Genomic DNA, 24,860 nt, shown 5'->3' with positions numbered 1-24,860 from the left:
AGCGCCATTCATCCTTTCCACACCCTTTGCTCTGATCTTTGGCTACCCAGCAGAACATCAGCACACACATCACACATGCAAAATGGCCTTTCCTGGAGGGGACAAGCAAGGCAGTTTCCCCAAACCACAGAGCAAGGAGAAAGCAGAGGTCAGAAGCTGAAGCCCAGGTAGCAGTCATGCAGATGCTCACCGTGGGGAAAGGAGCAGACAACAGTAAACTATCTGAACAGGCCCAAGCACAGAAGATCTGAGAGACAAAATACCTGAGAACAGGATGGCAAAGCCACCAGCCACATCTTTATACAGCTTGTCTGTACCAGTGGTTACCAAGCACAGGAGCTTCCCCAGGGTAACCCACAAGGAGATCCTCAGTGGAACTGTGGTTCCTTTCAGGTCCACAAAAAATGCATTACACAATCAACCAGGTTGGAAGAGACCTCCAAGATCATCAGTTCCAACCAGTCACTCCAGCCTATCTAATCAACTACACCATGGCACTAAGTGCCTCCTCCAGTCTCAAACACCTCCAGGGACATAACCCTCCCTGGGCAGCCCATTCCAATTACTCTTTCTGGGAAGAGCTTCTAAGAAAGTTGTGAAGAAAGTTAATGTTGTTAAAAAGCAGCATTAATAGTAGTGTCCAAAGCACTCCACAGAAGAGCAGCAACACTGTGCTGCTGCCCTAAGCATGTAACTTCCTTTTATGTAACTATGGCCACTTCACAAAATGTGCTGACATTTGTCATTCTGTTGGGGCTCACTTCCTACAAGACCTTCACAAGTTAAGCTCTATGCTGCTGACATAGCATCACAGAACTGTCAGGAGTGGAAGGGACCTTAAGGATTATCCAGTTCCAACCCCCCTGCCATGGGCAGGGACACCTCACTGGATCAGGTTACTCACAGCCACATCCAGCCTGGCTGCAAACACCTCCAGGCATGAGGCTTCCACCACCTCCCTGGGCAACCTGTGCCAGGCTCTCACCACCCTCAGGGGGAAGAACTTCTTCCTAACATCCAATCTGAATCTAACCATTTCTAGTTTTGCTCCATCCCCCCCAGACCTATCACTCCCTGACACCCTCAGAAGTCCCTCCCCAGCTTTCTTGTAGCCCCCTTCAGATACTGGAAGGCCACAAAAAGGTCTCCTTGGAGCCTTCTCCTCTCCAGTCTGAAAGATCCTGATTCAGAGTGAAAAGGGAGCACAGAGAGATGACCTCAGAGCGGTGTAATCTGATCAAGGAACAGAGTTGGGTATCCTGCTGAAGCTCAGGTGTCAGCAGCTATTTCATATTTAGCAGAGTCCTTGTTCAGTAACTGCAGAGAGTAAGATTACAAATGAGTGGAAACACGAGGCCACATTTTCCCCCTGATGTCCAGTTCCCTTCATTAACCTTCACCAGCCTTGTGGCAGCTTATCCCCAATGTGTGCAAGTTATTTATTGATCTGGGATTCCCCAAGTAAAGAGTGGGTTGGGCACCTGTTTCCTATTGAATTTCCATCAATCTACTCATAAAAGAATGAGGAGCTTTAGGAAATGCTGTATTTATTGCTTCATACCACAGGCGCAACAGAGCATCCAACTACCATATCCTCTGCTGGTAAAGGAGCTTCTATTGAGGCACCAAACCAACAAATGTTAGCTTCCAAAACTCTTCTCCCATCAATAGCACCCAGAGAACAAAAGAAGTTAGTTTAGCAAACAGAGAGAGATTCAAACTTCCCAACAAGGTATTTCTGATTGCTGTCATTCTTTTGTTCCCCCAGCTTCACTTTAATCATGATTACAGAAGATGACATTGCCTCAAAAGCCCAGAGAAAAAAAATTATCAGAGACAATTTCAACATATTATGATAAGCCTACAAACTACTCAGAGACAAAGAGCATTTCAATTTGATGGTTTGTTACTGGAAACGAATCCCAGAGCAGTCAGGTACAAATAAATCAGGTGGGGGGCACGTAATCAAACAGGCATTCAGGTGAATGCCACCAGAAAAAGCTCAGATAGAAGAACAGTGCCAGGATGACAAAGGAAGTTCAGTGGTGGACAACACAAGAGGCAGGATTGCAATCTGGTGGAGCACAGTGAAGTGCTTCCAGGATTTAGATGGTGCCCAAGTAACTGAGTGTCAAGTGCTGTCATGTCTTCATAGCTGATCTCCTATTGGACTCTGTGTTTTCTCTCTCCACCCTCCACCCAAAATATTCATGATATTCAAGCAAGACCTAGGGTCACAGACAGTTCTTATGGGCAGAACATTTCTGCCTGCAACATGCTGCAGAATGATATGAGAAGAGCTCAGGGTATTGTGCCAGCCCTTGAGTCTCCCTTCACAGAGCAGATATCAGGCTGTGTTTCAACATCTTCCTTTGCTCGTGGCTAAGAGACAATAAGCCAACCCTTGCTAGAACTGCTGCTGCACCAAGCATTACAAAACCCAAACACAATCAATGTGTACAGTTCCAGAAGGATGCTACAGGAAATCAGCAGTTTCTTTTTCTGCAACTTTCCTGCCCTTTGCCTTAGCACAATGCATTCTGACAGAGCAGCCTGTGAACCGAGATTCAAACCACAACATGCAAACGAGGCAAGTTCTGACGCTGCAAACACGCAAAACCAGTGCTGAAGCGCTAACTGCATGGAGTTACTGGCCTGCACAGGACCACAGCATGTGAGGGGTAGGAAGGCACCTCAGGAAATCAAGTCCAACCTCCTTGCCAGAGCAGGACCATAGAATCCAGTGCAGGTTGCACAGGAATGCATCCAGATGGGTCTGGAAAGACTCCAGAGAAGGAGACTCCACAACCTCTCTGGGCAGCCCCAGGGCTCTGTCACCCTCACAGTGAAGAAGTTTCTCCTCATGTTGAGGTGGAACCTCCTGTGCTGGAGTTTATATCCATTGTCCCTTGTCCTACCACAGGGTGCAACTGAGCAGAGCCTGTCCCTTCCCTCCTGCCCCCCCCAGCTCTCAGATACTTATAAACATTTATTAGATACCCTCTCAGGCTTCTCCTCTCCAGACTAACCAGCCCCAGGGCTCTCAGCCTCTCCTCACCAGGCAGTGCTCCAGCCCCTTCAGCATCTTTGTAGCCCTTTCTTGGACACTCTCCAGATCCCTGTCCCTCTAAATCTTAAGCCTTTTAGATCTTAACTCTATTAGGAGGAGGTGGAGGAGAAAAACAGGTATATCATGTTAAATGTCTAGATTTCAGAAGCCCTTGACATCCCTTGGGCAACTGCATGGCTCATTTAGAGATTAATACAGTACTCAGAGGTGCCACTGTAGAACACAGCACACCCTGGTACCCCAAACTGACAACTATAAACTGAGTATTTGAGAGACAATTAGTGAGCTTCCCTACTCAAGTGCCTATAAAGTTGAAATAAGCAAATGCTTGCAGTTTATAACCAACACTAGTGGCAATAATGGCAAAATAAGCCCAAACCAACCCCAACCACCCACCCCCCCCCCAAAAAAAACGAACCACAACCCCCTCCAAGAAACAGTTACCATAGAGTGGTTTGCAGCTACTGAGTGCCTAAGGCAGGCAGGAGGGAACAGACAGATGCCAGGTGATAAAAAGGCTGCCACTGGCTTTTGTTTGTAGAACTCTGCTCATTTCAACAGCACAACTGATTTCCAGGATTCTTAGCAACTTTTGTTTTAATTCACAGTAAGGAAGTCCTCTAAGCATTTGCATCAGCCTGCAGGCCAGCTCCTCCCTGCAAAAGTCACACCTCTGAGACATCTGATGCAGGTTCTATTGATGCCAAGTGAGCTTGCCCAGTTTAGCCTGCTGAAGAAGCTGGCATCAGCTGCTTAGCTTCAGGAAGCTGATGTTTGCATCTTGACTATTTGCAAAAAATCTTAGGGAAAACCTAGAGATTTGCCACCCAAGAAAGGGATGCAGTTCCTTGGCCAAGAGTTTTAACAACACATTTCTTCAATGCAGTTTGTTTTTATATATATTTTTCCCTCATGAACAGAAAAGAGGGGGAGAAAAGATTTGTTCACTAAATTATTAATTACAGAACCTGGTTCTTGGGCACTGGAAAAAGCAGCAGCTCCACTGAGAGCAGAAAGAATTACAGCTGCTAAGAGAGAGAGAAGGACATGGGTGTAGGTGCTAAAGGAGCTCACTTCTGGTTCTCAAGCTATTTATGTGACCATTTAGTGAAAGACAGGAAGCAGAAGGGTGACAGAGTGGTGATGGGAGCTGTCTGTCAGCTCAGAACACAGGCAGTGACAGGATACCTGCACCACAGCTATCTGTGCCTGCAGAGTCTTCTCCCAGCCTTTGCTGGTGCAGAGGCTGAATTCAATGCTGCCCAAGAATGCCACCTTCTGCTGCTTGCAGCCCAATCCTAGGTCTCTTTACTGCACTGGATGATTTCATGTGGGTTTCTGAGGACAGTGGTTGATGCAGTGATAGCAGAGGTTTTGTACAGCCATGTTCTCTTGCTAACCCTGGTTTAAATGCCACCAGGAGAGAAGCAGCAAAGACATTTGCTTCCTAGAAGCTTTCTGCAAATAGATGGTCGAGTGAGGAGACCAGTAACACATTTCACATTCCCACCATGGGAAAAGCTGCAGCAGGAGAACTACTCTCCTCATGCACCTTGAAATCTCCACAGGAGAGAAGTTAGGAACTTCCACTTGCAGGAAAGGCTTTGATCAATGCTTACACGTTATTGGAACCCAGAAAACTCTTTTACCAGGCACAAATGCACAGAAAATCGATCAACCTCCCTGCGCTTATGGCTGTAGGAACAAGCAGCAAAGCTGTCAGGCTGCACCAAATAACCCTTCCTATGTAAATCAGCAGAGAGCTAGCAGACAGAGTTGTGCTCATACACAGAAACACACAGCTCAGGTTGCTCACAGCCACATCCAGCCTGGCCTTAGAAACCTCCAGGGATGAGGCTTCCACCACCTCCCTGGGCAACCTGTGCCAGTGTCTCACTACCCTCATGGGGAAGAGCTTCTCCCTAGCACCCAATCTGAATCTCCCCATTTCTAGTTTTGCTCCATCCCCCCCAGTCCTATCACTCCCTGACACCCTAAAAATTCCCTCCCCAGCTTTCTTGTAGCCCCCTTCAGATACTGGGAGGGCACAAAAAGGTCTCCTCAGAGCCTTCTCCCCTCCAGACTTAGGACAGGAACTTATGCATCCTACAGAAACTGTTGGCATTACCCTAGGGAAAGCTGTTTCAAGAGGACTAAGCTGACTGATGTCAGGAAAAATGCCACTTGCTCCCCCACTCCATCCCCCCTGGTTCAAGCCATCAGTAAACTCTAACAGGTTATGTTCTTAATATGACACGACCTGTAGAAGGAGCTACTGACCTCAGATCATATGGCAGCACCAGCAACGTGCAGAGTTTGTGGGGATGAGAATATTGAGGCATCCAGCAAAGCTGGAGCTGGAACTAGGTGCTAAACACCAGGAGACAAAATAAAAACTGTGGGACCTTTCCTAGGAGATTCGTTAGTTAGCAGAAAAACTTTTAAGTGCAGATGACAAGACTATGCTTGAAAACACTGTGTGAGAGGAGAGGGTAATCAATCACCAGTGCAGCAAGGAAACCTTCACTCTGAGGCTTCCAACTGCAGGAGTCTGCTTCTGAGGAGTCTGCAAGTGTCTCAGAGGTGGTCAATCACAGCACCCTCACCACAGACCCAGAGGCAATTTTCCCACCTGCTCCAGAGAACAAAGGCTGCAGTAGAAAGGTTGCAATCAGCAGTGCAATGTTTGCCCAGACAGAAATGATTTCCAGACATCTTGAATCTCTGTCCCTCATTTTAAAGATCAGACTCCTAAAGAGTGCCTGATGTTTGACAGTTTCTCCTCTGTTAGCAGCAAACCACATTTGTAGCCTGGCTGGGTGTCAGGATTGCTTTGATACAAAATGCATGGCTCGTGGCTACGTTGGGTGAATACCTTGGGGATAAAAGCCAGGAAATTCCCTCCTTTTCCTCAGAAGGCAGGAAAGAAGGGACCATTAGCATTTAATATCACCCCATCAGTAGTCTACAAGGCCTCTGAGAAAGCAAGGCTGCTGCTCTGCTCTTCAGAAGCTCTTAGCCACCTTGGAGTAACACAAGGTCTTTTATGATAATTAAACATCTTTTATTAAAGCTTTCCCTCATTTTCCTTTCTTTGCTGCATTCCCTGCTCACAGACTTGACATCTCTCATTCCTCCCTTTGATGTCTGCATGCTCTTCATACTTCTATGAAGTCATCTTGCACTCTTCATTTCCACCCCAATTTCCCTTCCATGTATTTAGGGGAATACATTTTTGCTGCGCCTTACTTTGCCCTCTGCAGCTCATCCTCAGCCCAGGGAGGGCACAGGGAATGTGTGCTCTGGACACAGCGCTCATGAACACCTTCCATCTCTTCAATTCGTTTGTCCCTCACCTACACAGGGAGTGGAACCTGCTCCTACCCACGGGAAGATTGAGTCAGGATTTAATAGAAAGCAAAATTTAATCCGTTCCTTTCATTGCAAAGTCAGTGCAACTCTAAACATTACTGCTGAAAGGAAGATAAAGTGAGGCTGGCTCCTTTACTTACATGTCTCTAAAGACTCATCTGAATCATCAGGACAATCAGGCTCTCCGTCACACAGCCAGTGCTGGGAGACACACGTCACCAAATCACGACACAGAAACTCTCCCAGGTCACACAACCGATGGGCTTCTGAAAATGAGAATGTGTGAGAATGAGATGAGTGAAAATGAGGGGAAAGGAAGTGGCACAATGAAAATGAGAAGTGAAAATGAAGTGGTCCTGAAAGCAGAAATCAAAGCAAACAATAGAAACGATGGGAAGTAAAGATCTAGTAACTAATGCCCTAATAACTAATGCCCTTCACTTAGTCTTCAGCCCCTTCTGAGACCCCAACTCCAATCCTGCCTCCAGTTCTGGTGTCCCCAGCAGAAGGACACAGAGCTGCTGGAGTGACTCCAGAGAAGGTCACAACGATGCTCCAAGGGCTGGAGCAGCTCTGCTGTGAGCACAGGCTGAGGGAGCTGGGGCTGTGCAGCCTGGAGAAGGCTCCAAGGGCACCTCAGAGCTGCCTGCCAGGACCTGAAGGGATCCTGCAGGAAGGCTGCAGAGGGACTTTTCATAGCAATAGGACAAGGGGGAATGGTTTGAAGCTGAGGCACAGCAGGGTTAGAGTGGAGCTGAGGCAGAAGTTGTTCAGCAGGAGGGTGCTGAGACTCTGGCACAGGCTGCCCAGGGAGGCTGTGGCTGCCTCCTGCCTGGGGGTGTTGCAGGCCAGGCTGGATGAGGCCCTGAGCAGCTGAGTGTAGTTGAGAGGTGTCCCTGGGCATGGTGGGGAGGTTGGAGGAGGTGAGCTCTGAGGTCCCTTCCAACCTGAGCCATTCTATGATTCTATGAACATCAGCTGCAGTGGGAGCCTCCCATAACCACTCCAGACACTTTCCTCTATTTCACCATAAGTAACTTTCTTCAGTGGATAGAAATCACCAAGCTTTAACTCCCTAATTTCAGCATAGAGTACCACACTGCCCTGTCCCCAGAAACACTTCCAAATGGCTGTTTCAAGGATGCATTTTCATAAGCAGTCAAAAGCCTTAAAAAAAAAAAAAGTATATATATGTATACTTATTCTGATTTACTGTTTCTTTATGCACATATTTTGATCATCAAAATTAGGTTTCATGTAAATCTGTTTTTATATAAATACATTAATATATATAAAAATCTCCAATTTCAGCTTCATAAGAGACTGTTTCCTATTTTGTACAGCACACATATAATACTATTGATTATCTAAACCAATAACTATATTCTGTGTTTTCATATGTAGGTCAGCACAGGATCACCTTCCCAAAAAAAGGCCTTAAAAGGGTCAGTTTTGGAAGCCTGGCACACCCAAATGATCTGCTGGATTCAACCATCAAAGCCTGATGTCCTTGAGATCTTGAGTTAATTAAGTCAAGCCTATCCCACCATTAGTGAAAGTAGAACTATTCTAGCATTAATTAAAAGCTCACAAAGCTGCTGTGCAATATATTATAGCCACGTTATCAATACATAAATTACAGCAGTGCCTGCCACAAGGTTACTCTGCAGATTGCTGAGAAAAGGGCTCTTGAGAAAAGATTTCTTTGACAGGAGAAAGCTGAGAGGGGATCTGATCAATGACTATCAGTGTCTGAGGGGTGGGGGTCAGGATGAAGGTGCCAGGCTCTGTTTGGTGGTGCCCAGGGACAGCACAAGGAACAGCAGGGACAAGCTGGAAGCCAGGAGGTTGCACCTGAGCATGAGGAGACACTTGTGTATGGTGAGGGTGGCAGAGGCCTGGAGCAGGCTGCCCAGAGAGGTTGTGGAGTCTCCTGCTCTGGAGACTTTCCAGCCCCACCTGGATGTGTTCCTGTGTGACCTTGTCTTAATGACCCTGCTCTGGCAGTGGGGTTGGGCTGGATGAGCTTTGAAGGTCCCTTCCAACCCCTAAGATTCTGTGATTCTCTGTAAGCTGAATCAAGTGAGAAAAAGCTTCACTGCAGTCCTTACCACTGCAGAGACATACAACCAAGTGTAAGCAAGGGGAGAATTAACCTCTTGTAGATCTGTCCATTGGTTTAGTTCATATTGAAGCCAAGCGATGCTATTACTTTTTCTTTATCACTCCTAGCACGCTGTAAGCTGGTGCCCTGCACACCACTGCCTTCAGTGCCTGCTGAACTGAGCTGCTCTCTCCAAAGACCTTCCTTGCTGCACCTTGTGATTAAGTGCTTTGACTTTTCAAGCAGCATTAGGATATGCATTCAGTCTGATGTGTCAGCTACCAATGGGCTTGCTCCTCACAGCCACTCAGCTGGCCTGCTGAACAACATCTGCTTTGCAAACACTGCATGTGTGCATTCGGTTGTCTGACAACCAGGATGTGCTTCTGAACACGCTTGCAAAGCTGTCCTGAGCTTCAGAGCAAAACATATGGCACAGAGCTGCTGGAGTGAGGCCAGAGGAGGCCTCAAAGATGATCCAAGGGCTGAAGAACCTCTGCTATGGGGATAGGCTGATGGGGGCTGGGGTGTTCAGCCTGGAGAAAGGACACCTCACACTGGATCAGGTTGCTCAGAGCCACATCCAGCCTGGCCTTCAAAACCTCCAGGGATGAGGCTTCCACCACCTCCCTGGGCAACCTGTGCCAGGCTCTCACCACCCTCATAGGGAAGAACTTTTTCCTCACATCCAATCTCAATCTATCCCTTTCTAGATTTGCTCCATCCTCTGTCACTCCCTGACACCCTAAAAAGTCCCTCCCCAGCTTTCTTGCAGCCCCCTTCAGATCCTGAAGGCCACAATCAGGTCTCCTCAGAGGCTTCTCTTCTCCAGACTGAACAGCCCCAACTCTCTCAGGCTGTCCCCACAGCAGAGAGGCTTTTTTTGCATACCTAAGGAATGGTCTTGATTATCAGCTGCCATCCTTACAAACGGAATGCTCTAGCCATAAACATGCACTAATGAGTGAGCCGTTGGTTTACAAAGCACTTCCTCAAAGCCAGTCATCTCGGATGGCCTGGGAAGCAAGCACACAGCTCTTCCCCCTCGGCACACCGCTGCCTCCCATGCTGTGCCTGCTGCACCGGCCGGCTCCCGGCGGGTGAAGAAGTGCACATTTTTAACACAGCAATGCTGTGAGGCACAGAGCAGATGGTTAGAAACCAGCTCTCTATGGGCAAATGAAAGCTTGGCCTCCCCAAGGAGAGTGCTCCTAGCCTACGCTGCAAACACCTGGCCAAGCCTCTTAGAAGGGAAGTTTCACAAGGAAACAAAAAAGAGAGAGTGCCTTTGTTTTAAACTCACTGTTCACAGAGCCAAAAAGTGTTTGATTTTATTTGTTTGGGGGTTTTTTGGTTGTTCTTTGGGGCTTTTGGTTGTTGGTTTTTTGTTTGGTTTGCCTTCCCTCCCCCCCACCCCCACCCCCACCCCCATAAGGACAAAGCTCCAAATCTCCATTAGAGAAATAACTGCAATTCTAAGTTATGCAACTGCACTCAGCTTGAGAAACCAAAATGCCATGATGCTGTTAACAGACATGGGGAAAGGGAAGAAAGGGGCAAGCAAAGCAAGCAGCACACAGAGCAGTGGCCAGTGCCTGCCTACAGCCTGAATGCTCCCAGTTCAATAAGGCAGCTGCCTCTGTAAACATGCATGGAGCTCCTAAACGCAGAGGGATGAAGATTGCTGCTCATGGTAACATTGACTGCTAGAGGTCAAAAGGCATCTGGATCACCCCCGTGTGAGGGATGCAATTATGAAAAGCAGGTCAACAGGGTTCTTGAAAAGAGCCTACAGGAGAAAACATTTAGATAATTGAGTGCTCCTTCAGCTCCATCATGAGAAAGTAAATGATTCAGTGTGCAACTAATTGATATCTGCCTTTGTCAAGGAATCAGAGGCACAGAGAAGCTGTTGGTTCCTAGAACTGCCTTTCCCTGCAGGTATCAGCACTGTCCCCACTTTCAGAAGTCCACTGCTTGGGTGCACTATGGATCTGGCAGGCTTCTGCTACAGTCTAGGTTCCCCCACTGCCAGCCCATTTAGATGGCAGCTACTTGGCTTGCTGTCTTCAGAGCATTTCAGTCTCCATCTGCTAAGAGCACCTGAAAAAAGCAGATCTCCCATATGGCAGCACTCCTCAAAGTGATCAAAACTCAGCCTAATAAAGTCTTGATCCATTCCAGCAGGAGCCTGCTCATTAAGCTCTCACTAGACATTCAGAACCACCACCAAGGCAAACTCACCCAGCACACTTTCAAACAGGAGCTGTGAGGGTGAGGAGGCACTGGAACAGGGTGCTCAGAGGAGCTGTGGATGCCTCTCCTCTGGGAGCACTCAAGGCCATGCTGGATGGGGCTTTAGTGGAAGGTGTCTCTCCCCCTGGCAGGCCAACGAGGGTGGGCAGAAACTGTACCCCAGCTGCACAGCTGTATTCAGCCCCACTGCTGACTTCACCCCTCTGCATCACCAAGAACTTCCACCAATGCTAATGACCCCCTTCTGCCATCTTTCAGGGACATTATGCAACCAAAAAATTGCATTTTCCCCAGTTCTTAATTAGTTTTGCTTTGATTTTTTTAATGAAGTTATCTTCATTACAAGAGCTTTAAAAGAAAAGCAAAAACCCCAGAACTTCTCTCCCCCTCCCCCCCAGAAGCAGGCTTTGCATTGGGGAGGCTCTTTGATCTCTCACTGAAACATGGAAGGGTTTGCAGATTAATCCCTGCAAAATTTACTCCAAAGTTGAAAAAGTACATTCCAGCAGTAATTTATGAGAGAATTCATCATCTGCTGAAACCCAAATTACTGGAACTGAAAGGGAGCTGGGAAGAAAGAGCAGGCACAGCACTTCCTACTTACGACCTCCCAGACTTGTATTTAATACTTTTTTCCAAGCTTTTATACCTTTTGACTTCAATCTCCACTTGCAGAGCCCAGCACACAGTAAAACATTTATGGTTTCCCTGCATTAAACTAGAGACAAAATCCTTGGAGTGAGTCTTGCAAAACAGTAAACAGAATTTCACCTTCAGAGTATAAATAAAATGATAACATTTACACTTTCTTTCACTTTTTTTTTATGCCCTACTCAGTTCAGGACAATCCTCGGATGGCTCAGGTTGGAAAGGAACTTGGAGACAATCTCTTCCAACCTCTCCACCATGCCCAGGGACACCTCTCAGCTACACTCAGATGCTCAAGGCCTCATCCAGCCTGGCCTGCAGCACCCCCAGGCAGGAGGCAGCCACAGCCTCCCTGGGCAGCCTGGGCCAGAGTCTCAGCACCCTCCTGCTGAACAACTTCTTCCTCAGCTCCACTCTAACCCTGCTCTGCCTCAGCTTCAAACCATTCCCCCTTGGCCTGTCTCTAGACGCCCTCAGGAGAAGTCTCTGTGTCCAAAGTCAGAGGGTCAATTTTTATTCGTGTGATCTAAAAACATCTCTCAAGATCTACAAGATCCTGACTTATGCTTCTGTGGCACAAAGGTGCTTAAGCTGTGGGGATGTTCATGTGCATAGAATACATAGTAAACCAGGTTGGAAGAGACCTCCAAGATCATCGTGTCCAACCCCTCAACCAATCCAACACACCTAATCAACTAACCCATGGCACCAAGCACCCCCTCAAGTCTCCTCCTGAACACCTCCAATGATATAGAATACGTTTAGTCAGTTCCTGGCATACTAATCATCACTTACTCAGCACTTATTAATCAGTTAATTACTTCATCCAAAGGTAAAGCACACAGCCCCCCGCAGTGGTTCAGTTTATTCCGTGTACCTTCGAAGGCCGCATGGAAGCTTTGCAGGTGTGCACACCTTTCCCCCAGCAAGGCACAGTCTGGGCAGTCTCTTGATTGACACCAGGCATCCTACTTTACAGCCCTTAACCTAGCCCATAAATATTCATACTCAAATGCCTCATTTCCATTACACAGCCACAACCATTCTTCATGTGTTGCAGGCTTGCTCAGTGCTGCAGTAAATTCTGGACCAGTCTGAGCAATATTTTGTCAGGTTAACAAGAGGGCTGGAAACTTCTCCTGTTCCATACACACTCTGAAGTGTTTGGGGAGGTGGGCAGGGGCTAAGTCTAGGGTCAGACTTGCTCCTCTCATTTTTGCTCTTCCTTTGACCAAAACACATTCCCATTAAGGGGGCTGACCCCTAGTCTCCTCCTGTGGATTTGAGCCAGAAGGTGATCACTCAGCCTTAATTTGGCTAAGAAATATTCAGATAACGAGAAGGACCCAAAGGTTCCTGAGACCTCTCCTACCTCATCAGCAAAGGGCTGCACAACAGTACATATCTCAGCACACCACAGAATGACATGGCAGTGATGTTCTCTAAGGGCAAAAACACTGCACAATAGGCAGGTGCCTCCTTTAACATAGTGGAGATACAACTATACAATCATTCAGGCTGGAAAGGACCATTGAGGTCATTGAGTCCAATCATAACCCAACCCCCACGGCCACTAAACCCTATCCTGAAGCACCACATCTACAGCTTCTGGAGCACCTGCAGAGATGGGGACCACCACCTCCCTGGGCAGCCTGTCCCAACCCCTCACCTCTTTTTCAGTAAAGAATTTTTTTTCCTAGCATCCAACCTAAACCTGCCCTGGCAAAGCTGGCAGCAATCTTATCCTCTGCCAACCCTACTGCACATAGACCTTTACAGAAAGGGAGCTGAAGTCTCAACAAGCTCACCAGCAACCAGTCCTTCACCATTACCTTCCTGAAAACAAACGGGGGGGAAGCAGAACCACATTGTCCAGGGTGAAGATGTCATGCTCTCAGCTTTTCTCTCTGTAAAGCTTCCCAAATCAATGGTCATGTTTTCATGGCACAATTGCTTCTTTTCCCTTAGAGCTGGGTGGAAACCCTGCCTTCAGACAAAGTATTGAAACAAATGGCACAGGCAATTTTGTTTTCTTTTTGCCTCTCCAGAAAGCTGAAAGCATTCATTACACAGCTCATCACAACACCTTTGGTAAGTCCTCTGCTGAGCAGGTGCTCTACCCTTGTGAATTTTCACCTAATAACATTTTTAGCAAGCAGTGATAGACAACTAATTTAGATGAATTCCACCTGTCAGAGGGTAATCTGTGATGTCACTGCTTTAATTGAGTAGCTTTATTAGCCTGTAAGCCACAACAAAACCACCTCCTCCGAATTGCTCAAGCTTTGGTAGGGCGGCCCCTGCCTAAGCAAGCAAGGAAAAGCTGCAAGATGTGAAGGGACTGGGAGCACTGGGAATAAACTAGATCTGCTCTCTAGGTCAGAACTTTAAGGAAAGTTTTCTTTTACACTGTAGATAACTTCAAGAAGGGAACATAGAGCTAAGATGTAGGTAACTCAGATGACTGTCTCACAGGAACACAACGGTGTGTTGTTAGATTGAAGGCAGCCTGGTGGAAAAGGATCTAAGGGTGCTGGTTCTGGGAGCCACAGGACAGGAAAAACATTGAGGTGCAGGAGGGTGACCAGAGAAGAGCAGCAAGGCTGGGGAGGGGGTTGGAGGGCATCATACAAGGAGCAGCTGAGGGAGCTGGGGTTATTTAGTATGGAGGAGAGAAGGCTGAGAGGAGATCTTACTGCTCTTTACAGCTACCTGAAAGGAGGTTGCAGCAAGGTTGGGGTTGGTCTCTTCTGCCAGGCAACCAGCAACAGGACAAGAGGAGATGGGTTTGAGTTGTGCCAGGGCAGGGTTAGGCTGGACATGAGGAAAGACTTCTTTAGTGAGAGAGTGGAGAGGGGTTGGGACAGGCTGCCCAGGGAGGTGGTGGAGTCCCCATCCCTAGAGCTGTTCAAGGAGCTGTAGATGTGGTGCTTCAGGACATGGTTTAATGGCCATGGGAGTTGGGTTACAGCTGGACTCCATGATCTTAATGATCTTTTCCAGCCTTAAAGATTCTATGCTGCTACATTTAAACAAAAGAACTATAACTAGAAATGACCTTAAAGGACACAAACTCCCAAAGCAGTATGGAATGGACTACCAAGTGTCTGGAGTGGACTGAACTGAACCATCTTCTGTGCTTTCTCTTTTATTTCCCTGAAGGAGGATGTTGAGGTTAAGTTATGATTAGTGGATGATTTGCTTGTTTGCTTTGGCTGTGATCTTGAGACAAATATTGTTCCTTTTGCCAAAAAGTAGATTTTCCCTATTATAGCAGAGAGTTTAATCCTGAACTTGTATGATCTTCCAACAGCTCCATGGTTTGCTACAGAAAAATCCCAAGAGCTCAGAGAGTTTATTCTTTCTGATGGATTCAGTGAGCCATTCTCCTTTTTCCTCCACCTGTGTGCTTCAGGAACAACTGGCAGTCAGCAGCAACTTCAGAGAACCTCAGAACCCACAGAACTGGCAATGACCTCATGAGGTTGCCCAGTTCAGCCCCTTCAAAGTGAACCACAGTCTCATTTCCAAAGGCCTATCTAGCACACAGCTGGCAATGCAGTCCTTAAGTGCTGCAGTGAAATTTCTGCCCTCTTTAGCTCATCTGTCCCAGTCCTCAGCTGCTCTTACAGAGAGCAGATCTGCTATGGCAGGCAGCTGAGCAGTCACTGTCAGCCTTCACCCAGCCCTGCACTGTGCTTACAGCTACACCCTTATGCTGTCCCATTGCCAATCATTTACTACTAACTGCTTCATGATCAGTGTCACAAAGACAGTGGCCAAGCTTGATGGATGGCAGAGATTGTCTTTATCCCACAGCAACTCGTGGAAGGGGCTTGGAGAGGTGTATGGAAGAGCTTGGGACTTGCACACAGGTATAGCACACAATGACACAGGAGATGGCAAGGCAGGAGGAGCGAGAGCCAAACTCCTGAGGAAAACATCAGAAGACACTGAACACAATCCTAGGCTGCACCAAAAGCTGCCTGGACAGAATAGGGAGAGAGGCAATTCTACCACTTGGCTGTGCTCAGACCTCACCTGGTGTGCTGTGTCTAGCTCTGGTGTCCTCAACATGAACATATGGACCTGATGGAGTGGGTCCAGAGGAGGGCCACAAAAATTATCAGGAGGTTGCTACAAGGACAGGCTGGGGGAGCTGGGGGTGTTCAGCCTGGAGAAGAGAAGGCTCTGGGGAGACCTAATAGCAGCCTGCCAGTACCTGAAGGGGGCTACAAGAAGGCTGCAGAGGCATTGTTTGCAAAGGCCTGCAGGCACAGGAGGAGGGGCAGTGGCTGGAAATTAGAGCAGAGCAGATTTAGACTGGATGTGAGGAACAAGTTCTTTACCACAAGGGTGGTGGAACACTGCAACACATTGCCAGGGAGGTGGGTGAAGCCCCATCCTTGAAGATATTCAAGGTCAGCCTCAACAGGGCTCTGGGCAACCTGATCTAGTGGAGGATGTCCCTGCTGGCTGCAGGGGGGTTGGACTGGATGACCTTTGGAAGTCCCTTCCACCCCAAACCAATCTATGACTACGTTTCTGCAGCCCCTGTCCTAGCATGCCCTCATAGCCCGAAGTGACAAGCCTGCTGTCACTGAGCATCTCTCAGAATGATCCCACTTAAAATGACATGAAATAATGATGAACAGGTTTCCAGAGCAGATGGAAAGCCTTTTACATAATTCAATTTTAATGACCAGAGAAGTCTTAAATACCAAGGTTTTGTTTTTGTGCAGCAAGAGATTTATAGGAAACAGCCAAATCCGCTACCGTAAGCAATATGTTTAATACATGTTCATTTCATAATGGAGTAATTAATCTGCAGGGAAATGGGCTTGAAGACTCAGATATCCTTGCACTAAACTCAATGATTAGAAGGATGAAAGCACTAGGAGAAACCAGGCTAAAGCTCCTTTCTAAACACAGCCTACACAAACAGCTAAATAGAATAGAATAGAATTAACCAGGTTGGAAAAGACCTTTGAGATCATCAAGTCCAACCTATCACCCAACACCACCTGATCAACTAAACCATGGCACTGAGTGCCTCATCCAGGCTCTTCCTAAACACCTCCAGGGATGGTGACTCCACCACCTCCCTGGGCAGCACATCCCAATGGCCAATCTCTCTTGCTGGGAAGAATTTCTTCCTAACATTCAGCCTAAACATCCCCTGGCACAGCTTGAGACTGTGTCCTCTTGTTCTGGTGCTGGGTGCCTGGGAGAAGAGACCAACCCCCACCTGGCTACAACCTCCCTTCAGGTAGTTGTAGACAGCAAGGTGGTCTCCTGTGAGCCTCTTCTTCTCCAGGCTAAGCAACCCCAGCTCCCTCAGCCTCTCCTCACAGGGCTGTGCTCCAGACCCCTCCCCAGCTTTGTTGCCCTTCTCTGGACACCTGCCAGCAACTCAACATCTTTCCTAACCTGAGGAGCCCAGAACTGGACACAGGACTCAAGCTGTGGCCTAACCAGTGCTGAGCACAGGGCAGAACCACCTCCCTACTCCTGCTGGCCACACTGTTCCTGATACAGGCCAGGATGCCCTTGGCCTTCTTGGCCACCTGGGCACATTGCAGGCTCATGTTCAGCCTACTATTGACCAGCACCCCCAGGTCGCTTTCCACCTGGCTGCTCTCCAGCCACTCTGTCTCCAGCCTGTAGCACTGCCTGGGGTTGCTGTGGCCAATGTGTAGAACCTGGCAATTGGACTTGTTAAATGCCTTCATGTTGGCCTCTGCCCATCTGTCCAGCCTGGCAAGGTCCCTCTGCAGAGCTCTCCTACCCTCTAACAGATGAACTCCTGCCCCCAGCTTGCTGTCATCTGCAAAGGTACTGATGATGGACTCAATGCCCTCATCCAGATCATCGATAAAGGTATTAAATGGAAGACTCTGTCCTAGGGTTCAGTATTGAATTCCAATTGCTTACTGCCTAACCTCAACACCAAAAAGAGCTCAGAAGAGAAAAATAAAGTGAAAAATGTGGTAGGATCATTAGAAACTTGCAGTAACAGAACTAACCTCTTTGTCACAGAAACCATTCATTAGAAACTTGCAGTAACATGGAACCAGCCAAACTTTTCATCTAAAGCATTTCAAGGTTGATTCCAGCACCACGAGTGGCTGGGATTGCTGCTGGGCCTTGCTGAAGTCAGAGCTGCTGCTTTCCAATAACTCCAACCAGCAGCTCTAAAGTGAAACTGCAAGAATTAAGTCTGTGGCACGCCAAAGGGGCACCTAATTTAAGGTTAATTGCAATTTAGCAGTTGAGAAAGTAATTAAAATGGTGATCTTCTGCAGGTCAGCTCTGCATTCTTGGGCAGCACCATCCAAGGCTGATAATTTAAGGCATAATTTAGGAATGCAGTCAGTTAATAATAATTTTCACACCACTAGAGAGCAACATACTGTGGGTTTTTTTAGCTGCTGCTGCTGCCTGCATGCCTTGAATGTGAATCTCTGAGCAGGCAGAAGTACTCTTTAGAGGCAGGAGATGCAATACTTAGTAAAAAGTTACTGCCAGGAAATGGTGAGTGGCATTCACAAAGCAGTTGTGCTGCACCTAAACCAGCAGTGCCACAAAGAAGGATCGCACCAAAAGAGCAGATGGACTCCACATCTGCAGCACCTTTCTGCCTGGTGAAATATAGCCAACACATCCACACACTGCATCACCCAGACCAGCACAGTGTCACCCAGCCACCTGCAAACGAGCTTCGAAACTACCCCTGCTGGGATTTATTACTCCACACAGGAGAGTGGGAGCAGCTTTGGGCGAGTTATGTGAGCCCTGAGTAACAACAGACAGGATTAACAGCCACATACACCCATTTGCTGCTTGGAAACAAGGAGGGAACAGTCAAACCTCTGACACTGGGGAGAAGAGTTGATAAGAGGACAAGATGACCATTGCAGGCCTCAGGGATGGACCAGTAACAGATACTGAATCACCCACCTCTGACAAGAGCTTTCTTGCAGGAAGGAGCTCTTTGGGTGCATGCATCTTCCTCATGCAAGGCACAGTAAGTATCACTCCAATTTATTTAGCATTCTTTAATAAATACATTTTTAGGATTTTAAGGTTTTGAAAGAGGAACATCTGTTTGAGGACATCAGATACATGAAGTACTTAATTACTCCCAGGCAGGCCAACACTGCAGAACTCTTAAGTTTAGGTAATCATTCCTCTGGCTTAAGGTGACATTCCAATTTCACATTTGTGAAGGAAAATGGCTTTTAAACCCCCACAGAAGGACAGATGTGAAAAACAGGTAAGGGGGAAGACAGCCAATGGTTACTACAAGGGCATCGAGCAACTCTGTGGAGAGCATTCAGTAGACTTTATTGCCCTCCAGTCACTTGAAACAATGCCCCGTGGAGGTAACATGGGACTCAAAGGCAAGTGTTTGTTCCCATGGGAAGACTTACATCAGCTCTTGCCTTTCCAGGTCCCTGCAGCCCCCTAAGGTTCTTTGTGCCACACAGGATGCTCAAGGGGATGGAGACAGTCGGTTAGAAAAGCAACGAGAGCAGCAAGGGCAGAGCTGCCGTGGCGGTGTGCACACATGCTGAAGAGAGGAGTTGTAGGGAAACCAAGGATGAAATAACTTCACTTATTCTAATTGCTTTCTTCAAACTCTCCTGGCATCTGAGGACTGGGGTTGGATGAGATGACCTTTAAAGGTCCCTTCCTACCTCAAGCATTCAGTGACTGAAGGGTGGCCAAGGCCATCCTCACTTTCTGAAAGTTCCACTGCGGGGTACCAGGCTCACAAGCCTGATGTGCTGAGCGAGGAGTTAGTGAGCACCTGAATAAATAAGACACACCACAGCTTCCACAGAGGAAGCTCCCACCTTGCAACAAAACCACTGGAGGACAACCACCACAAATAAACTCAGGCTCCTCTTTATCCACACACACACACACCCACCCACCCCTAAATCTTTACATTAACTTTTGAGACTCTCCACTCATGGGGAATAGTAAGGGATCAAGTGACAGCTGAGGAGACAGGAGAGGAAACCAGGAAACCAAAGAACTGGCCAGCTTTAATCCAACCCCCAGAACAGAGATGGTTAGGTGGTAAGGTCAGATAAACCTGCAGGTATCATCATTTCAGCAGGTCAAAAGGACGATCAATATTTAACCTCTGTTAGCCACCACCAGATATCCTTCAGCAGCAAAGGGGGCTGAGGATTTCAGCAGCAGCTTTGCTAGCTGCAGACACTGTGTTAAGAAAATTATGCTTGGGAGTCACCACAGGAAGGAGGACAAAGCCTCTGCATTGAGTTACTTTGGTTCTAAATGCTTCTTACTGCTTGCTCCCAAGTGATTGCATGCATACCCATGCTGTAAAGCACAGGCAGCCTTGTCAACTGTCACTTGCCTGACAGTATTCCCACAGTTGTTCCCAGCTCCCTCCAGGTGATGTGAAGACATATGCTTGAAGTCTCTCTGCTGGGACTTATTAAACAAACAGTGTGTTCTGTAGATCAAACCATAATAGGGATGATGTCAGCATTGTAAAACCCACAATAATTATGCCCCTGTTTGTTCTACCAATTTGCTCAGCACTACACTTGAATTCTCATAGGCTAGCATAAAACTGGTAGCTCACACTTCAGAAGTCTCCTCTCTCCTGATGGGTGAAAATGTTCCTGTAGCACTGATACAGCCAGCAGCTTCCTATGAAAATATATATATACATGAAGTTTAAAGGCTTTGTGGGGCTGTCAGAGCCATTCAGTTTGGAAAAGAGCCTCAGGATCACCAAGTCCAACCCAGAACCCTGCGCTACAAGGCTCACCCCTAAACCATAGCCCCAAGCACCACAGCCAAACCACCTTGAAACACAGCCAGGCTTGGGGCCTCCACCACCTCCCTGGGCAGCACATTCCAATGCCTGACCACTCTTGCCATGAAAAAATTCTTCCTCATGTCCAGTCTAAGCCTCCCCAGTGGCAGCTTGAGGCCATTGCCTGTTGTTCTGTCACTAATTACCTGGGAGAAGAGACCAGCAGCAGCCTCTCCACATCCTCAACCTGGCTCCAGCACCTCCACATCTCTCTTGTATTGAGCTGCCCAAACCTGGACACAGCACTGCAGGTGTGGCCTCCCCAGAGCTGAGTGCCAGGGGACAATCCCCTCCCTGCTGCTGCTGGACACAGCATTGCTGATCCCAGCCAGGAGGCCTTTGGTCCCTTTCTGCCAGCAGCTTTCCAGCCACACTGCCCCAAGCTGGTAGCATTGCTTGGGGTTGTTGTGACCTAAGTGCAGGACCTGGCACTTGGCCTTGTTGAAGCTCATCCTGTTAATGCTGGCCATGGATCCAATCTATCCAAGTCCCTCTGTAGAGCCTTCCTACCCTGATCAACACTGCACCTGACTTGGTGTCATCTGTGACCTTACTGCTGACACCCTCTGTGTCTTCATCAAGGTCATCAATAAAGAGGTTAAACAGAAGTGTTCCCAACACTGAGCCCTGAGGAACAGCACTTGTGACTGGCCACCAGCTGGTTTTACCTCCACTGACCACCACACTTTGGGCCCACTTGCCCAGGCAGTGTGACTTCCAGCAGGCTATAAATAAGGAGCTCTGATCTCTCTCTGTAATACAGACCACTTAATACAGTTAAGAAGCATTTTTATACCATCTCCTCCCTTAAGAGGGGAGTAACAGCAGATGCCTGCAAAGGGGGGGGGGAACCCAACAAAACAATATTAGGAAGCATGTATTTTTAGCAGCTTTAATTATATTCTAGCAGCAGGCAAGAAGGAGAGGCAGAAGTGTGCGACTAAGGCAACTCTCCCCAGAAGACAGCAGCGGCTTTGGAGCCGCGCAGCAGAACGATTCCACTCGCAAGGGGGTTTGAGTCAGGGATTTACTGAGCAGGCTGTTCCTTTGGTGCTGCGCTAGTTATTCTTTGCAGCTGCTCTACAGAACCTCAGCAACTGGGTTAAATCACTGGAGCAGATGCAGTCCTTATGACTCCTTGCAAACATATGTATATGCAGCACACACTCCAGAGCAAGGTGGTTTGGCCTGATCTATGGCAGCAGCAACAACAATACTTTTTAGGTCTTTCTCCTCCTCTTCTTTATGGCACTGTATTTCTAAGCTTCCCCCCACCTGGGGATTCATTACAAGCAGCCCAGGTATGTTAGGATGCAGACAAAGGCAGTTTTGCCTCTCAAATCCACTCTGGTTGAACAGCCAATTGGTATTCCAGCCATACAGTGGCCAAAACACCACGAGGAGACCCAGAGACAGGGGGTTTGGAAACAGCTCACAACGATGCACTCTTGCAATAACCAGCAAAGCAGCTTTTTTCCTGGGCAGTAGAAGGCAAGACACCAGAATAAACCATTCAAGTCATTACTACTACTGATGGCATGCACATGTATTTTTTCGTTGCACCTACTACTTTTGCAAGGCATGATGGAGAACTTAGATTTCATTTCAGATGTAAGGGAAAGGAGAGCTGCATCCCATTCACGAATCAGAGATTTTCTGCTGCAGAGCCTGTACCTCTCTCTCGGCAGCACAAACAACTGCACGAACCGACAGAAGCTCAGCTTAGGAAACATTTACATCACAAAGGTAAATGTTTAGTTTGGTGCTTTAGTGCCGTAGTAGTTTAGGGGGAAATAAAGCCTCCCATGCCGGCTATGGAGGGAGGTGTTTGGGAAGCTGCTGGAGGGCACCTGCTTTGCTCAGCAAGGGCCCATCCTGCTGCCTCCATCCCCACCACAGACAGCAGCAGATCGCACCCCAGGGCTGCTATCCGGGGTTTTTTGAAGGTACCACAGATTTTTAAGCCTGTAAGAGGAAGTTACTCCTGGAGCAAGCAAAGCATGTCGTGTTTTCAGGGTGGGTGCTATCAGCACAGACAAAATTGTACCTGCAGACCTCGGATTGTAGCTATAAGTAACTGGTGGAAGAAAGCCTCCCTCAGAACAGCATTTAAATGCACGGATTTTACAGCCCCCATTAAAAGAGTGCTACTAAAGCCCACACGCTGAAAGCACACCCATGTACACTCTCCTGCGGGTGTTTATTAAAGCTGGGAGGAGCAGGACCACGTGCAATAGAAGTCCTTTGAAGAAGGGGCCTCAAGAGGCCTTCGCTGAGGCACAGCCCAAAGCACTTCAATGGCCATCACAATCTGGGGCTGCCTTCAGGGGAAGTCCCCACGAAAACTTCCTACCACTCAGAGCAACATTTTAGAGCAAAACACAACACATTTAAAGCCTGGCAGTCCCAGGCAGAGGCGTCTCCCTTGACGGGTCTTAGCAGATGACATGACCATTAACACATCCTCGTGAACTTGCACACTTCCAGACTGAACCTTGACATATCCTTTAATAATCCAGGAGGATTACAATGCTGACTGTGAGGTCTTGGCAAATGAAGCTGGGCTTGCTGAAGAATGCTATGTCTAAAACCCTGCCAGGAACCTCCCCCCGCGTGAACGCTACTGCTGGAGTCACTTCCAGGAGCAGCTCTCACAGACCAAGTCCTACAAAGCTCTATTCATCCCAAAAATAATAATAAAAAATGAAATTAGTATTTATATTAACAAATTTATGTACAGTACCAACCATTTAAGCCATCATTTGAAGGCTTGTGTAATACTTCAGTTCTTAAAATTAACTGCAGTGAGCTCCCACTCTGGCGTGACAGTCACAAAATATTAACTTTGGTTTCACTCACTGTATTTGCAGAACAAATACAAGGCTGAATTAGGGCTCAGGGAATTGAATATTTAGATTGCACAATCTAAATATATCTCCCAGGGAGGGGAAGGAAAAAAAAAGCCCAAACAATTAATTATCTTTGTTGCTGCCACTACTGCTGAGAACAGCTGCAACTCCTGCCTTGCCAGCTTCACGTCACCGAGGGTTACTCCTATTAGTATCAATTAAGATCTAAACTGCTTGAGCCTCTTCAGTAATGATGCTTGTGTAGTTTTAAAGTGCTGTTTCACAGAAAGCACACTTGTAGCAGAAGGGGGACACCTATTCTTCATCCAAAAACAAGCAAACAAACCAATCAACCCCAAAACAACACAACAAAACCAAAGACAAGCCCACGACTCGAAAAATACATAACTATGGCTCACTCCATGGCTCACTGAAGCGTGCCCAGGCACCAGGAACAGAGACACGCTCATTCCTAAGCAAGCTCCAAAGACCTGTGTATTTACTTCCACTGGGGCAAAACCTTGTTCCTTCATTGATTCACAGCCACTCTTACACCATCACTTATGGAATGCAATTAAACCAGCTCCTGAAGTCCTGTCAGACTGGCACGGCCTCCACTGCAGAGCGTGTCAGGGCTGAAAGGAACTCCTCTCTGGCCATCTCAGCCTCGCCTTTCATCTACCTAATCTATCACATCAGAGAAATTAATAGTCTCACCTCAAGAGAGGCATGAGCTTCCCCTCGCACAGCTCTCGACTTTTATTCCAATGACTGTTTGAAGCCATTCAAATGCGTTTCTCTTTAAGCCATTGTGGGCTGATTAGTATCAGGAACAATTATCATCTTGCAGTGAGTTCTTTAAACTCTAAGCAGACAAGTTCAGATAATAGAAGACTGATAGTGACTGAACCAAATCTACCTCAACTGAGGCTTAGGAATCCGTAAAGAGAATCCTTTTTCATCGTTTACCTTTTAATTGACTGCTAATAATGCAGGGCATTTCCTTCCCCCGCCTCCCCCCAGCCAGCCCTGCTCCACCTAGCAAGGACACATTTTTAAACAGCCTGTTCCTTAGATTAATTTTTTTGCTGAGGGATTAAAGAATAAAACCCACAGCAGTGGTTTCAGAGAGATTTCCAAAGGCCACATTGTGAAGCTAAATGAAGTGATGAAGTTTAGTCTTGTGAAGCTGAATGAACTGATGATGAAGTAGTTTAGGAAGCATTAGGTAAGAACCTAGCAACATGCAGGGGATGCTTTGAAAGCTGCTTTGTGCACCTGCACAAACCTAACTCTTTCTTTCTTATTCCTGTATTTTTTTTTTTGCTACCTAGCAATGATTACTATAACAAATGTAAAGTTTAAGCAAAAACAAGTGTTCAAACCTTGGAAGATAAAAGTACCAGAGGAAAAAAAGCAGTAGTATAACTAAATCCCAGGGATTTTAAGGGTAATTTGACAAGAAAAATCAACTGCCTGTTTCATTTGAAGAAAATCACGTTATCACCGAGGAGACAAATAGCATGCCAGGTGCAAAACACGCATACTGAAGAGCATCTAAGGCAATAAAAGCACCTAAATACACAAGGGAAGACAGTGTTGGACTCACACCACCTTTATCTTCACGCTTTCATAATCCCTTGAGACGTGCGTTAAACACCAAGGTATTTGCAAGCCTCTTGGAGATCTACCTTCTGAATA

The 24,860-nt window shown here is 47.2% G+C and overlaps 1 protein-coding gene across 1 annotated transcript in view; it reads right to left on the bottom strand.

Annotated features, from left to right (window-relative positions):
* The window catches only part of LRP1B (LDL receptor related protein 1B), a 642,156-nt gene that overhangs the window by 572,868 nt on the left and 44,428 nt on the right, over positions 1-24,860 (bottom strand). The window contains exon 3 of the mRNA XM_054173601.1: positions 6,583-6,708. Coding sequence (XP_054029576.1) covers positions 6,583-6,708 — 126 coding nt within the window. The remainder of the gene's footprint in view (positions 1-6,582; positions 6,709-24,860) is intronic.

This window comes from Dryobates pubescens, chromosome 2, assembly GCF_014839835.1.
Source record: "Dryobates pubescens isolate bDryPub1 chromosome 2, bDryPub1.pri, whole genome shotgun sequence".
In the NCBI taxonomy this organism is placed as follows: Eukaryota; Metazoa; Chordata; class Aves; order Piciformes; family Picidae; genus Dryobates; species Dryobates pubescens.
Note: the sequence above shows the minus strand (reverse complement) of the source record. Positions and strands in the feature narration are given on the sequence as shown.